The following is a 16006-nucleotide window of genomic DNA, read 5'->3' as shown; positions in this document are numbered from 1 at the left end:
AAGTAGCAAAAACTCAGTGGGACAAAAATAACCTCGGTCGAAGGGGAAAAAGAGCACAACACACCCTTCACGTTTCGAGATGAACATGTAGACATCTCCCCCTGATGTCTGCGTCTCCCCCTGATGACTACGATCATGGGAGTTCAGATAATTTCCGCAAACGATGCATGTTTCTCAAAAGTGGAATTTAGGCAATGACTTAGTGAGCAAGCCTGCCACACTGTCCTCAGATTGAACCTAGTTCACTTTGATCTTGAGGACAGTCTGTTGTTATTGATTATCCTTGGTGTTGTCGCTTTTGATGTAGCCTTGCTTCTTTTGTGTAGGCTCATTTGTGGTAGACTTCAAACCACAACTTTTTGAACATGCGTAATTATGGATCCAATCCATATACATTCACGAATCTCTTCGTGAAGAGCAATATTCTCTGCATGGTCCGAAGATATAGCGACTATGGTCTATTCTGTAGACCTCCAAGATATCGCAGTCTTTACCCATGGTGAACACTTAACCAGTTTAGGAATGACCTTTGTGTGGGTCAGAGAGATACCCAGCATCAGCAAAACCTTCCAAAACGCTAACTTCGTTTTGGGATGGGGAGAGGGGACGCAGGCCAGTGTTGGCGGCGTTCCTGGTGTGTGATGGGTCCGAATCCATCATCTCTCTGTAGGGATAAAGCTTGCCCATATCAATCGTACCTCTCAAGTCCGAAAGATATCTTTTAAACCAATCCAATGGCATCGCATTGGCGCACAGCTATACCTTAGCTAATAAGTTCACAACATATGAGATGTCCGGTTTTGTGCATTGGGATAAGTACAATAATGCGCCTATTGTACTAAGTAAGGCATTTCTGCCTTTAGCACATCTTCGTCATCATCCTTTCGACAAAGAGGATCCTTTTCAGGATCAAGACTACGGACGATCATGGGGGTGCTTGAAGGCTTGACCTTATCAAAATGCCTAAGCATCTATCGACACGATGCTCAAGTTCCAAACCGAGACATAATCGTGTTTTCCCAAAATCCTTCATCTCAAACTCAGATTTCAAATGTTCAGCGGTTTCCCTTAACTCTTTAAGGACTTCCAATGAAGATCATGTCCAACATGAACTGCGATAGAATCCGAAACTTGTTATAGAAACGCGTGGGCATATCCCTTCCCAATCAAGTAGTCACTTTAGTGAGCGTTTCAATCTTATTGTAAACGCGCTCTGTGGTCTAGAGCCTCTTGATTTGGGTAAATGAAGTTCACCATGAACCTTCATGTATATTCCGTATCTAGATCCCCATAGAGATACGTAGTGACCACATTTGTAAGCTGCATGTTCAGTTATTCGGAAACTACCAAACTGACAAGGTAATGGAGTGCAATGACATCCATTACGAGAGAATATGTCTTATCGTAGTCGATTCCAGAGCGTTTTGTGAGAAGCCTTGCGCCATAAGGCGAGATTACCATATCTTTTTCTCATCACGCTTTCTAACGAAGATCCATTAATCAATAGGTTTTATGTTAGGAGGTGTTGGCATCACTAGCTCAAAAATCTTCCTCTTCGTTAGAGAATCCAACTTAACCTGGATCGCATCTTTCCATTTAGGCCAAATCTCTCTACGTTGGCATTCATTCATCAACGGAGCGTGGTTCGATATCATCTGACTCAACAAACTCATGCGCAACTACATCATCAATTATGATGGAGTTTCTATCCCACGTCTCATGTACACTAGTGTAATTTTCATAGAGCTCTATATTCTCAGGAATAGGTTCTGACGTTGAGGCGTTCCCCAACGATAACCATAACCCGGAAGATACTCATGAGACGGATTTTGAGTGTCGATGATCAAAGGATTGGAATGTGCCAAAGTATCATTCGAACCCACGGGCCTCCCAAGCATCCTAGCTGGGGCCATGGCCTATAACGCTAGAGTACCACTCTCTTTGGCGTTTGCGCCATGCCTACCTCCGTGTAGGGTGGCGCTACGTCCTCTCGTAGGGACGTACTTCCTTGCAGGCATATTTGCAGCAGATGTGTGATCTCGTCACTTTAGTAGGGATCGAGATGAGATATAGTGGGGACAAGCCACGACAATTCCTGTCGTTCCTGCTGAACATTTATGTTCTTATCTCCCCCTAACGACGGGAAGATTGTCTCATCAAAGTGACATCCGCAAATCTAGCGGTAAGGAGATCGCCATGCAAGGGCATTAAGTGGCGGACGATTGTTTGAGTCTCAAATCCAACTGAGTTGCTCATTCGTCAGTAAGGACCCATCATAGTACGCTGTGGCGACGTAATTGGCACATAAATAGCACACTCAAATATGCGTAAGTACGATACTTGTACCCAGTCACTAGCTGTAACGCAGAGGTAGATTGAGTGGCGGTGGGTCGTAGATGAATTAGCATAGCTGCATGTGATATTGCATCACCCCAAGCGGATATAAGGAGGTTGGTGCGCATTACCAACGTCCGGACTACCATCGTAGTCGTTTCCGCGAGACCATTTGGGTGTGTTCATGGGAATATGATGTCCAACATTAGTCCCATTGCAATAACCATCGAAAGTCTTCGATGTAAACTCACTAGCATAGTCAAATCCAATTGACTTAATAGGATGATTCAGGGAGTGAGCCCGTTGTCATATGATGTGTGCTAGGAGTATTTCATAAGCAGCATTACAAGTGGACAATGGCACAACACGTGACCAGCGTGTTTGCATGTCAACCAACATCATGAGATATTTAAACGTCCGCAAGTTGGTTGAATCAGTCCAGAGAATCCCTACGGATTCTATGTAAGAACATAATGAGTATTTTCATATCCTTTGCATAGGACGGTCTCAGTCCTAGTTTCCCTAAGGAACTGGCTTTGTAAAACGAGCGAGAGGTTTTAGAAGTAACCAATGAAGATTTTGGTTGGGCCTGAGCGTCTGAAACGCTATTTGAAGCAAAGTTGGTGATTGCATCATCACTTGAGGCTCCATCACCATGATGGACGCCATCCATGGCGTCATGGATACGGACTATGCCAGCCCTAGGCTGGTGGTGGACGGAGGCGGTGCCATAGGCAGCAGCGTCGGTCACACTTAATCCAGAAATCAACTTTTGATTCATGCTTCATTTCGCTCGATAGAAAAGATGTCCATGTGAAGTCTGTTGTAGACGGATCATCATATCATGACTAGGATGATCTATCATGTCGTGACAAAGCCAATATGTGTCTAAATCCAAGAGACATTCTCTCATAACTTTATTGGATTTAATAGCTCGAATAGTGACATAAAGTCCACTAGAGAGACACATAAACTTCTCTAAGATGCGCCTTTGTTCGCAATCATTAGAGGTATTGCAAAGGAACACATTTTCGTTCTCTACATGCGTTTTCGCATGGAATCCGTTGGCAATTCATATGTGCGATTTGCTCTAGGAGCGTAGAGAGTTTTTGCGACAGTAATCAAGGTGTCATTTGGCAGGGGGAACTTGGGCTATTCCATGTCCTTGATTTAATATTGATGACCCAGCCATCGTAGTCACAAAAGTAATATGCTCAGAATCAAAATTGAGTCATCATGAGAAGAACTCGAAATTTTATTCATAAGCCAACGGAGTTACATCATTGTCTCTTTGACCAAAGAAAATCTAATCCAAAATGCAAGCTAATGCAAAACAATGGTAGTCCTCTAACTTCTTTCGGTAATTCCAAAATAAATGTGACTAGGTGAGTAGAGAGATGTCGGTGGAGCAAGGCTCGCTTAAGTACCACTAATCTCATAACCTTCCTAGACATCACACTTATTTTGGGTGAGCCTACTTTGAAGAAAGACTTAAACCATTGGCATTTACTACGAAGTATATGGCAATTGCCTATTACATCTCTTGGAAAAATAAAGACTTAAACAGAATTGGCGATCTATTGATCCCAGCCAGATTTGTAGTCTTCAACCCTTCACTCTAGATCATCTTCTTGATCTTCTTGTTCCATATAGTGAGCTTCTCTTGCTTCACAATATTCTTTGTAGGCGGTGACGATTTCTTCACGAGCTCTACAAATGTGTGCCCAATGATCAGACACTCCATATCGAGAACATACATCTCTTTGCTCAGACTCCATTGATTGAGGCGCTTTGAAAGCGTCATTTAGATGGCTCTTAGTGTTGGTGGCGGCACCAACATGGCCAAAGGCGTTGCCTCCCTCTCTCTTTCCACGTTGACCTCTTCGGTTTCGTGTCCGCCTATATTGGCGGTTACCTTCCCAAGTAGAGCGATTATATGGACCAGAATGTCCAGAAGTATCCCTAAGGTTAGGGTTTCGCTCTTGGCGCCTTCTCTTAGGGGCGCGACTATAATTGGATTCCGGAATATGCTCTATTTCCACGGATCTCGAATTATAGTTCTTCACAAGGATGTTGTCATGATTTTCAGCGACATTCATAGCTCCAATGAGCTCATGAAACCTTGTGATCCGTCCTACAGTAACTTCGATTCAATAGTTCTTAGCAACCATCAATGCAGAGACGGGGAAGGTAAAGAGAGTCTTCTCAATCAACATCGCATCTGTGATCTCTTTACCACAGAATTCCATTAAGAATTTAATGCGAAGTGCTTCCGAGTTATAGTCAAGAACTGACTTGAAATCACAGAAGCGAAGGCTATGTCATCTCACTTCTAGGTCAGGAAGCAAGGAGTCACGGACGTTGCCAAATCTTTCTTCAAGTGAGACCCACAGCCTTCTGGGGTCTTCTTCATTCATACACTCGTACTAGAGCGAATCATCCATATGACGAATCATTAGGATGATGGCTTTCGCCTTATTTGCCTCTAAGGCTGCTCTATTTGCTTCCAAAGCTTGAGCTTGCTCAACAGTTAGCACATCCTGGCTAGGCTCGAGAATCATATCCAGGATTCCATCAGCCTTGAGATGCTGGCGGACATCACGAACCCACCTGTGATATCCAGAGCCAGTTGTTCCCAATGGATCAAAGTCCAATTTGTTCAGCTTACTCATCCTGAAAGAGAATAAGAAATTAGGGTTAGTTTCGGAGCGAAATAGGCTACCATGAAAACATATAAAATTTCTGAGCGTAATCGCTTCCAAGAAATTAGGAATTTCCGAGCGTAGTCGCTTCCAAGAAATTCGATTCCAAGAGATATTGGATTAGATCGAACCAATGACGTAAGTGGTCGATCATAAATTCTCTACAAACTCTAAGTTTGGAGATCTCAACAAGCTCTAAGCTTGGAGTGAGCACGAACCCCCATAGTTCAGCTTAATTTGGTCTCCCCTATGATGAAGAAAATGGGGTAGAAGAAGGGAGGTTGCAAGTCCCCGAAAAGGAAGAGAAATTGAATTAAAAAAACGGGAACGTTTAGTAAAAAATACCTTGAAATAGGTCGCCGGAAAATTTTGACCGGAAAAAGTGGTCGGAAAATGGCCGGAAAAGTCGCCGGAAAGTGGCACGAAAAGTCGCCGGAAGTTGGCCGGAAAAAGTCGCCAGCGGTCGTTGACCGGGTAGCTGATGTGGCAGTGCGGCGCTGACGTGGCAGAACGGAGCTGACGTGGCAATGCAGGGATGACGTGGATGCTGACGTCAGCAGGCCTCTAGGCTTAGGGCAAGTTCACCGGGCCTCCTTTTGCCCGGGCACCACGTCATATCATGACCCAGGTCAGGAAAAAATCCAAAATGTTGCTTCCACCGGGCTTGGGGCAAGGCAATAGTAATTGACCCAGGACAAGAGCTCGGGCAACATGGTGACTGAGCCCATGACCCAGGCCTCCACGTGGCACAAACAAAAGAGAGGGGGACAGACGCGCCTGCAGATGGGTTGAGCCCCAGTTTCTTGTCCTGTAGCGGAAATGCGGCAGCTCGCGCGTGGAAGGCCATAAACTGTTGGCTAGTGGCAGTGGATATGTGACGTGGCAACGAGCCATTGGGTGCTTTGAAAATTTAAATGCAACGGTCCACATATCTGGACCGTTGGTTCTAATTATATGAAGGATCTGATGGTTTGTAATTAAGGACATATACACCATTTGGCGCAGTGAAAAAAAAAATTATTACACTATAACAATGTAACAGGTAAGGAAAAAAAAATTATCATACTATAACAATGTAACAGGTATTTTAAATAATTGTATGTGATAAAAGTGTGGGTGGACATATAATTTGTCCACTCATAAAATTTTATTTGGTTGTATTTCTAAAATGTTTATCAATACTATTTATTTACATCATACATTTCTCATTTACACTAAAAAAATTAATAAAATATTCGATGAACAGTAACTGACTGGTGACCCTGACCCAACGGGTGGAAGCAAAGATCCAGTGGCAGTGAATAGTTTCCTGCCCTGGTGCCTTGGTGACCTGGTGACCCAACGGGTGAACTTGCTCTTAGGTCAATGGGTCGCGGCTTGGGCTCGGCTTGGGCTTGGCTAGGGCTGCCTCCTTCCTCTCTTTTTTTTCTCTTTTCTGCCGGTTTTCTGCAGAAGATTCAGTTAGCCGGTTCACTCACTTTTAGGCCGGTTTTTGTGTTTTTTCTTCCGGTTCCAGAATCTTCAGGTTGATAGAGTTCTGCTGACGAAATTTGGTTAAAATTGGATGTCCAGAAGATGGTGAACCGGTGGAATATTTGTTGCGGGTTGTATCGAGCTTCCGGTGGCCGGTTCGGTAGGTTTCCGGCCGGTTCTTGGGGTGGCGCCGCCGGTTCTCGACTCCTGGGATCGAGTGCTTCAAGGTGTGAGGTGGAGGCAGAAAAGGCTTCAAGGTTTTGTATTCGAATTCAAGGTTTTTAGCTTCTTGAATCAGGGTTTGGCTATTTGTTTCAGGGTTAAGGCTTCGTGCTGATAACGTGTTTTAGAGAAACTGAAATTGAGAGGAATTTGCTGTGTATTCTCATTGATAATAGGGGCCTCTTTATATAGAGGATTACAATGCATAGAATCTCAATCATACAAGGAAAGTAATCGTACATTGAATAGGAATCTAGATCCTTCTAATTTAACCTTATTACCATTAGGTCAAGTAACCTAGAGTTTGGGCCAAACACAGAAAAGAGATTTCCTTAAACAAAATTTAATTTATTAAAATTAAAAAGAAAATAGAGTGTGAATTGTAATTTTTTTTTTTTTTTTTTTTTTTTGAGAATGTGGAATTACCATTGAACAAACATAAGTGTACAAACGAGATAGCCAAAGAGACTATCATATACCCAAACATAGGAACCATAAGCGCATTCCTGACTAGAAGGTGCTCCGCCTGATTACAATCACGTAGAACAAAATTACACCAAACTGAAGCCATATCGTCACTGTAGTACTGTAAAGAACACGTACAAAACTCACAACACCGAAATTGCACTGTCTAGGAAGACCTAGACACCATCTCCCATAAATTGGGAGAGAACATGGGGAAGGGGGAGAACTTGTGGAATGTGTCCAACTGACACATGTTACTGCTCTTGCACGCACTAAAGAATGGATCCATGCATCTTCTGGATTTATCAATTTGATGAAGTTTTTCCTTTGGTTTCCGGCATATGCTTCTTGACAGAAACAATGAGATCGACCATAGTTCCTGAGCCACAAAGATAAAGAAAATCTTATCAATCAAAGTAATATGAAATCAAAATTTGCAAAATTTAAAGAAAACAGAGAGGAAAAGCCATGAAGAGGCATGATTGATCATGAATCCAAGTCATATTGTCGTATGAGAATCATTGTCCATCCAAATTTGAAAACGCTGATAATGCTTCCAACGACTTCTTCTTCGACCTCTGCCAGAACCAGAAAGTTCGACTTCTTGGCCAAGTCCTTGCCTGGGTACTGCTTGATTCCGGCTACGTTGCATTGGTCGTACACGCTATCGCGCATGCGTTCGTGAAAGGAATGTCGATGACACCAATACGGTCGATCGTTCTTAGTGATTGTTTCGTTCAGATGTCCATCCAAGTCTTCAAGGGAATATTGATCGTCTTCGTCTTGCTCCGTTTCTCTCTCTTGGGAAGCAGTTTTTTCCTAGGCTTTGGCTGTTGAAACCTGTACGTATTGGTTCGTTCTTAGCGAGTTTGTTCGTGGGTGAATTCCTCTGGTTGATCCACACTAGATTTGGTCTTGAACGCAAGGCAGAGATGATTGTGGCCGATTTGGTGCCCGCGCAGAGGAAGACTTAATGGTCAGTGTGATCTCTTCGGCCAAGATCGTGAACCCCAAATCGATAGTCATGGTGGCGAAACAAATATCAAAAAAATCCAGAAAACAATATATCTCTGTGTAGAAGAAGTTGGGCATGATGCCGGCCATGATCTTCGATGTGCAGTATACAAGGGTGATGGCAAAAGAGAGAGAGAGACCCATCAACAATAATACCAATTAAAGCTTTTCCATAATTAACACTAGTATTTCTCCACGCATGCTCTGCATAAAATTGAGAGTGTGAATTCACTCCCATTTTTTAATTAAGGGTCCTTGACCCAAGACACCAAAATAAGGAAAAATTAGCCCACTTACCCCAATAACAAATTTTTGTTCCCACTTACCTTTTTCCGAGCAAAATGACAGTTTTGCCCTTCACTTAATTAATTAATTACATATGACTATATGTCTCTCTCCTCTCTCCACGATCTGAACTCTCTTTCTCTCATCCCTCTCTGTCTGCTCTCTCTCTCCAATCTCTTGCGGACGTTAAAGCCTGAAGTTCCGGTCAGAGATACCGAAGTCAAACTCTCAATCAGAGCCTCAAAAAGCGCCGCCTAGCCTCGGACTCTCGATCAGAACCTCAAAACAATGCCGCTTAGCCTCGGACTCCGGATCAGATCGCCTCAAAATAGCCACCTAGCCTCGAAGCTACCTCGACGAAGTCTCTGAGATCGTCGACGAAGAGACCGAACGTCGTCTCTCTCTCTCTCTCCCCTCCTCCTCCACTCCGTCGTCTAGGCTTAGTTTCCAGATTTGTCATGGCCTTGGGGACGAAAGAACTGCAAGAGCGAAGGATCGGAGAAGTTCTCATCGGAGGAGAGATTCTCAGGACATTCGTGTTGCTCTTCTTCTTAATTCTTAATTCTCTGTTGGTTTGTCAGCAATGGCCTAACGTTGATTCCAAGGTCATGACCTTTTTGCTGGTGTGTTGTCTTGCTTTTCTTCTTCAATCTCTAATAATATATAATATATACATAGCCTAGTGTTTTGATGGTGCCCATATCATTCACTAGAGGCCAAAAGATCTGTCAGTGTGGGGGTGCTTCTTTCTATCTTTCTTTTGCTTTATATTGATTCAAAAATATAGAAATATAAAACGAAGAGGAGCCTTGGTTGTCCTATCTACTTTGGCTTAAATAGATGTATGTATATTTTAGTTAAACATCATGTGTTCAAGAAAGTCAAGTTTGGTGATATTTATATTTGACCATCAAGTTATATTTTCATTATTTTGGGGTTTTGATCATTCATCCTAAAAAATATTTGGGGCAATAAAGGGCTATTGGGGGGGGGGGGGGGGCAATAGACATTTTGAATTGATGTAATCTTTTTTTTTTTTCTATAATCAAAGTTTTATTTGTCTAAATTTAGAGAGATTAATTGTCATTCTGGCGATTGAAAGTCCTATTGGAGGGCAATAGACGTCTATTGGGGGGCAATACATGGCTGATAGTCATCTATTGGGAGGCAATACATGGCTGATAGTCGCCTATTGGAGGGCAATAGACGTCTATTAGGGGGCAATACATGGCTGATAGTTATCTATTGGGGGCAATACATGGCTGATAGTTGTCTATTGGGGGCAAAAAAAACTTTCCGGTGATATTTTCAGCAAATTCCGGTGGGCGGTGGCCTGTGACCGGAATCCGGCGACCGGTGACCGGATTCCGGCGAAAATTGGCCTGATTCCGGCGGCCGGTGATGGGCTCCGGCGAAGTCTCATATGGTTTCTCTCTCTCTCTAAGTAACAAAGGGGTGAGGGGTAAAATGGTATTAAAAAAAATTGAAAACAAAAAAAAATCTTAATGGGGTATTAGGGAAGACTCCCTTAGAGTGTATTGGGTAAGAGAGAATTAAAAAAACTTAATGGGATAAGTGAGAAAAAAATATCTAAAAATTGGGTAAATGGACAAAAACCCTTTAATTAATTAACAAATTAAGTACTTCTAGAAAGTCGTAACAAACGTTTTCAGTTTCCTCCTGCATTCATTTCCGGAAAGTGTACACCTATTTCCTTATAGGCTCCTCTTTATCAGTTCCATCAATTCTTCTTTTATGGGACTGCACTTCAACATGAACGTAACAGTATACGTTTTTAAAAGAACTTGGTCAAAAATAGAGGGTCTATCACTTACTTTATTACAACGTAAGTGAAACAGTACGTATTACAAGGTATTTGTAATTGGTAAAGTTATCGTGTGTACTGAACATGAATAATTCTTTTATTATATGTTTATGAATAATCATTTGGCAATAACATTCAAGTGGAATGACAAATAATGTGCGATTTTGTACAAATTAATTGATGCTTGATTACTCTCAATCCTTCTTGAAAGGTCTCAATCAGTTATCAAACTCACAACACTTTTCCACTGTTGAATTACCAATTCCGATCCATTAAAGCAGTTGGACCCATTCCTTGTTCGATCAGTGATCGATCCCCTAAAAACTGAGAATGTAATTAACACGACAAAATAACTGGTTCCTACAAGTCTTAATTTCTCCTCTGAGGATATTTGCAAGCCATTTTCTGACTGCAAGACTACAATTACAGAATAATGCTTCCGGAAACCTGCACTCAAGCTCGGTACACACTCATACATAGCACCCTCAAGTTTACTATTAGTAATTCGTTTATTAAACAAAGGATTCTATACATGTTCTATATATCAAGAAATAGATCCCAAGGAAAAAGAATGCAACAACAAAGGATTTTACAACGGTCGTTTCCTATGTGAAAAGTGGAATACATATATATAGGAGGACTCAGATACCCGTGGGGGGTTAGGGCTTAGAGTAAGTTAAGAGAACATACTTTTTTTTTGGCTGAATAAGAGAACATACATTAAGAGTATTGAATCTGATGAAATTTCTTGGCTCAAGGAATATATAGAAAATGATAACTAAAAAGTGATTAATGTTATAGGCTCGAAAAATCAAAATGAATGTCACTGCAGTGCAATGGTACCATTTTATGATAACTGGTCAGCTGCTTGGCTAATCTTCTTGCTCAAATGACATTATATGCTCTAGTAAAAACCTCTTGTTATCGCTATGGGAAAAGAATTGCAAGACAAATCCCCAAGAACAATAGCCAACATTAACAGAATAAAAAACTCTCGCGAATCAAATTAGCATCATAAGATGCCGGAAGTGTATGGAGTTGAACAAATAGTGAGTAACTGACGTTCATTAAACCTATCAATCAAATTTTCTTGAAGTCTTATTAAAATAAAATAAAAAAGTTCAGCAACAATTTCTGTTGTTCGTCACTCATACGTTCCATTTAAGTGTACCTTTTTATTAGGGCTGTCAATTCCGACACGACCCGATAACACGACTCGAAACCCGCACGAAATAAAGCAAGTTGAACCCGCACGATTAAAAAGCGGGTCGGCCGTGGGTCAACCCGCCATGACCCATTTAATAAATGGGTCGGCTACGGGTCAACCCACCAACACGAAGTGAACCCATATAACCCAATTATACTATATTTCTTCTTGAAATATTGGACATTAGGAGTATTTGATCATAGGATTAGACAATTTGAAATATTTTGCTTTATAATTATTGAATTTAATTAGTTATGAAGTACATATAATTATTTATATTCTTCGTCTTGTGGAGTTTTTAGTGAATTTAATAAATTTTTGTATTTTTTTTAGTTAAATGGGTCGCATTGTTAACCCTTAAATTGGTCATTTTGTCTAACACGACACGACCTATTTATTAAATGGGTTAAGCGGGTTGGAAACGGGTAACCCATTTAATAAATAAGTTGGGTTTGAGTTTAAATTTTTGACACGATTATTAAATGGGTTGGGTTTGAGTTTGTATCTTGCAACACGATAAATACATTGACCCGACACGAACCCAACCCGACACGACCCATGGACAGCCCTACTTTTTATCAATATTAATAAAGTTCATTTGTTTATGGTTAGTTTTGTGTGAAATCAGTTAACACATAATCTCTAATTAATAGGATTCTTACACTAGAAAAAAAAAAAAAAAACTTCAACGAAACAACGAGACTCGACTAAAATTTGTCAAATATGAAAAATTTATTCTTAACTCACAAGGTAGTAAAGCATTCTACTTTTGAATCCTGACTTCGTTCCTGACAATATACAACTGATTTGAAAAAGAAAAAAAATATAAATATATATATATCCTCAATATTGGATGTAAATCTAATTAAACAGACAAAATCTACGAGTAAAAATTAAGTTCAGCAACACAGTTTCTGTTGTTCAATCATACGTACGTTCCCATGCATTGAGTAACTGTACTTTTATACTATTCGATCTTCATATGGTTCACCTGTATGTTCGACACACTGTCAAATATGTTCATATACTACACCAATTTTGTTATCAGACAACGGCAAAAAACCGTTGTGTGATTTGATGTATAACCGTTGTAGAGTGAGCCGTTGTCTGATGAAAAATCAGACAACGGTGGAACACAGTTGTGTGATAAACACACAGACAACAGGTATGTGTTATAACTGTTGTTTGATAACTCGACAGATGGCTCGGCAGATGCCAAGCGCGCAGCTGCGCAGCAGTTTAGGGGCGTCTTCAGACAACAGTGCCAGTTTGCAACCGTTGTATGTTAATCATGTCAGACAACATTTTTTTATTTTGTCTGTTGTCTGATTGCTCTTCAAACTTCAGTTCTTAGACTATATCTGTTGTGTGATTAAATTTAGGACAACAGAGTTCAATTGCTTCTGTTGTGTGATTAACTTGTAGGACAACAGAGTTCAATTAATTCTGTTGTGTGATTAGCTATTAAGACAACAGAGTTCAATTAATTCTGTTGTCTGAGTATTAATCAGAAGACACTGATTCGTTAAAAACCGATGTGTGATATATTGATTACAATGTGTTTTTCTCCCATTTTTGGTCATTCAGACAACAGGCAGTGATCATTAGCTTTGGTCTGTTGTGTGATCATTTGAACATTCCATTCCTGAATTAGATTGTGCATTCATTTGGTCTATTTACGAAATGAACAGTACTCTATCAAATATAAACATTGCAAACCATCAAATGATTCATATAACCATTACTTTAAACTTCAAAAGCAAAAGGGATGCATTTCCCAATTATTGAAACCAACATTTTACACAAGAAAAGCATTCTAGTGCATGCCCATCTACTCGGGACATCAAAAAGCTGATACACATATATGGTTCCAAAATATGCCACACATGGTGCATGACAATGTAACAGCAGAGAAGCACAAAAAAGATGCTTTCCTTATCTAAAATGTACCAGCAACAAGTGTGCTACTTCATGACTCGTGCACATATGTGTTGACAACAAACTTCCCCCACTCATTTCGCACTTGATCAATATCTACCTGGGTGTATTGGCTACTGCCTCTCCTCTCCCACTGAAATCAGTTAATTATATCAAAAGGATCAGTTAATCATTTTGGTGAATAAGGCATAGATATAATAACACACTTAATACAAATTGAGTCAAGTGACTATTTATAGCTATATATGTTGATACCTTGGAAGGAAACAATGACATGTCTTTATCCTCAATGATATCTCTCATGTATCGCATGATAAAGTACCCGCACTCCTTGTTGTTAGGTTGGGGAGGAATGCCCTAAACACAAGCAAATGAATTAACAAGTGAAAACTTGGCATGGAAAACTGTTTTTTGAAAACCACAAGTGGTGAAACTTACAGCCAAATTTTTCCAATGGACTGAACTCCGACTCTGCTTATTCTTTTCAGAAATATACATACGCATAGCACTACACCAAAACAACAATATGATCAATGATGTACCATAATGCAAGGGAGGAAAACAAGTGTATTAAACAGATTTCATAAAATTGTTGCATTTCAATCAATATGTAAACGAGGGACTTACGTATCCACGATAGACATCCAATCTCCTGTGGGTAAGCGTCTTTTCAGTGGGTCCATAAAATAGGCAGTTCCTTTCTCCGGATCAACAAGTGTCAACACCCAATGATCACTACATACATACAAAATGTCATATATCTTGAACACTAATTTGTTATATATGTTCAGACACAGTAGATATGAAAGTTTGCAAACATTCAATAACTTGACTGCAGATTTTATGACTAGGTGTTTAGGCCATGCGACCCAACTCCCCATAGCCTGCTTCACTGTTTCAATTTCATCTTTCACAGGAAATGGCACTTTTGCTTTCTCCTCAAGCGCGGCATAGATGGAAACACGCACATTACCATCCCCTAGTGGAGTGCCATGAACGAGTTGGGAAGGATCCTCGCACTCCATAACAGTGGCATAAGCAACAATATGTTCAACAGAACCTATTGCCAACTTGCAATCAACCTCAGCTACGTTTGACTAAAAAATGAACCAAAAAACAAGATTTATAGTTGTTCCCTATATATATTCAAAATAGTAACAGATTTAAATGTAGTCCACAAACATACTCATAAGCAACTCATAAGCATTCTATGAGTAACAACATGCTGCAAGCTTCAGACAGTTTCAGAAAACTGGTAACTTGAAAGAAAAATTCACCAACAATTACTCTTTCAATAATTAAAAGCACAACTTTCCAGATTTCAAGTAGACATGCAAAGCTACTATTTTCCAGAGTTTCATGCTATTCGCAGTTCAAATGAATTGTCAAACAAGAATCTAAAGTGACAGAAACGCTGAATAAAACAAAAATCCTGAAACAGTGCAGTTTGATCAAAATAGCATAAGTATTTCATTTTAACTTTGTTTTTCACGAAACCAAGTTCAAAATGATCATTGAAGAGTCTCCTTTAAGCTGTCAAAAACTGAGAGTAAAGCTACAAGTAAAGGTTTTTCAAAAATCATGAAATGCCCCACTGGTTCAGCTTGGGTGTCAAACACATGTATGCAGTAATCGAACTTTGATCTTTTTCCAGTTCATTATTGGCTTTAAGTAAAACCAAATTACCTTTAATGTAGGTTGACGCATCGTCAAATCCACATATTCTGCCCCCTCCTCATTCTCCGGCTCCTTGATATCTATCATATTGACATTTTCCAACTCACTCTACAGCATCGTCAAAAAGTGTTGTCTGATAACAAAATTGGTGTAGTGATATATTCTTAGTTTCTTACTCTAGAGAAAGTTCAAAGTTTGATCTTCAAATGTAGAAAAAATTGAAAGAAGAATTATTGAACCAGAGATGAGAGAAGAAGAAGAAGTTGAGAGAGGGAGAGAAAAGGGAGAGAAACGTGAAAAATGAGATTGAGGACTACATTGTTACTGAGTTGGATTGCAATTACAGTTTTACATAGACTACATATACTCGTAGCATACCAAAATACTCTTAACACACTCCTAACAGACTCGACCTAAGTTTGACTACATGGAAGTCTGGACCAGTCTATTTTTTATCGTCACAAAATTCGTTCCTGACTGTATATATATGTGCAACTCATTTTGTAAGTATTTGCGTCATGGCATATTATACATCAAGACTGAGTATGAAAATCTAAACACACAAATTTCCAACTAAAAGAAAAGAAATGCTGGTAGTGTTCAGAATCGTTATTTGTTGGGGATGAGAAAGGACAAATTAAGTTAGAACTTGATTACCAAAGAAAGAAGGGGAGCTGCCAAGAGTCAAAATATTTGCTGGTGCGTCCTTTGTTGCCAATCATATCCAACTGAAAAACGGAAGCTGATCTTGTAATTGAGCATTCTCCAAAAATTGTGTCTTTCGTGATTCAATGGGAAACATTACTACTGAAAATAATGTCTGTTCCCACAGTGCATATCTGTTATCACTATGACTGCGTATCT

General features: G+C 40.1%; 1 protein-coding gene across 2 annotated transcripts; it reads right to left on the bottom strand.

The window, feature by feature from the left end:
• Nucleotides 1-13409: 13409 nt before the first annotated feature.
• Nucleotides 13410-15601, bottom strand: LOC133735605 (uncharacterized). Of its 2 annotated transcripts, XM_062163009.1 has the most exons (6): nucleotides 15152-15601; nucleotides 14294-14562; nucleotides 14093-14200; nucleotides 13904-13973; nucleotides 13721-13822; nucleotides 13413-13598 (listed from the first exon to the last, which is right to left on the bottom strand). In XM_062163009.1, exons 1-6 carry the CDS (start codon nucleotides 15227-15229, stop codon nucleotides 13497-13499), a joined length of 729 nt encoding a protein of 242 aa, XP_062018993.1. In that variant the 5' UTR covers nucleotides 15230-15601; the 3' UTR covers nucleotides 13413-13496. The 2 variants fall into 2 exon arrangements, with proteins under 2 accessions (XP_062018992.1, XP_062018993.1); XM_062163008.1 differs by having other exon boundaries at nucleotides 13410-13598; nucleotides 14093-14562.
• Nucleotides 15602-16006: the final 405 nt, after the last annotated feature.

Source organism: Rosa rugosa, chromosome 3 (assembly GCF_958449725.1).
Source record: "Rosa rugosa chromosome 3, drRosRugo1.1, whole genome shotgun sequence".
Classification (NCBI taxonomy): Eukaryota; Viridiplantae; Streptophyta; class Magnoliopsida; order Rosales; family Rosaceae; genus Rosa; species Rosa rugosa.
The sequence above is the reverse complement of the archived record's forward strand: the minus strand, read 5'-3'. Positions and strand labels throughout refer to the sequence as shown.

Coding starts and splice junctions, on each gene's coding strand:
- LOC133735605 (XM_062163008.1), bottom strand. CDS start 15,229: ATGATAGATATCAAGGAGCCGGAGAATGAGGAGGGGGCAGAATATGTG. Junction 14,563..15,151: donor TGCGTCAACCTACATTAAAG/GTAATTTGGTTT, acceptor TTCATTTTTTAG/TCAAACGTAGCTGAGGTTGA. Junction 13,823..13,903: donor TCCATTGGAAAAATTTGGCT/GTAAGTTTCACC, acceptor GCTTGTGTTTAG/GGCATTCCTCCCCAACCTAA.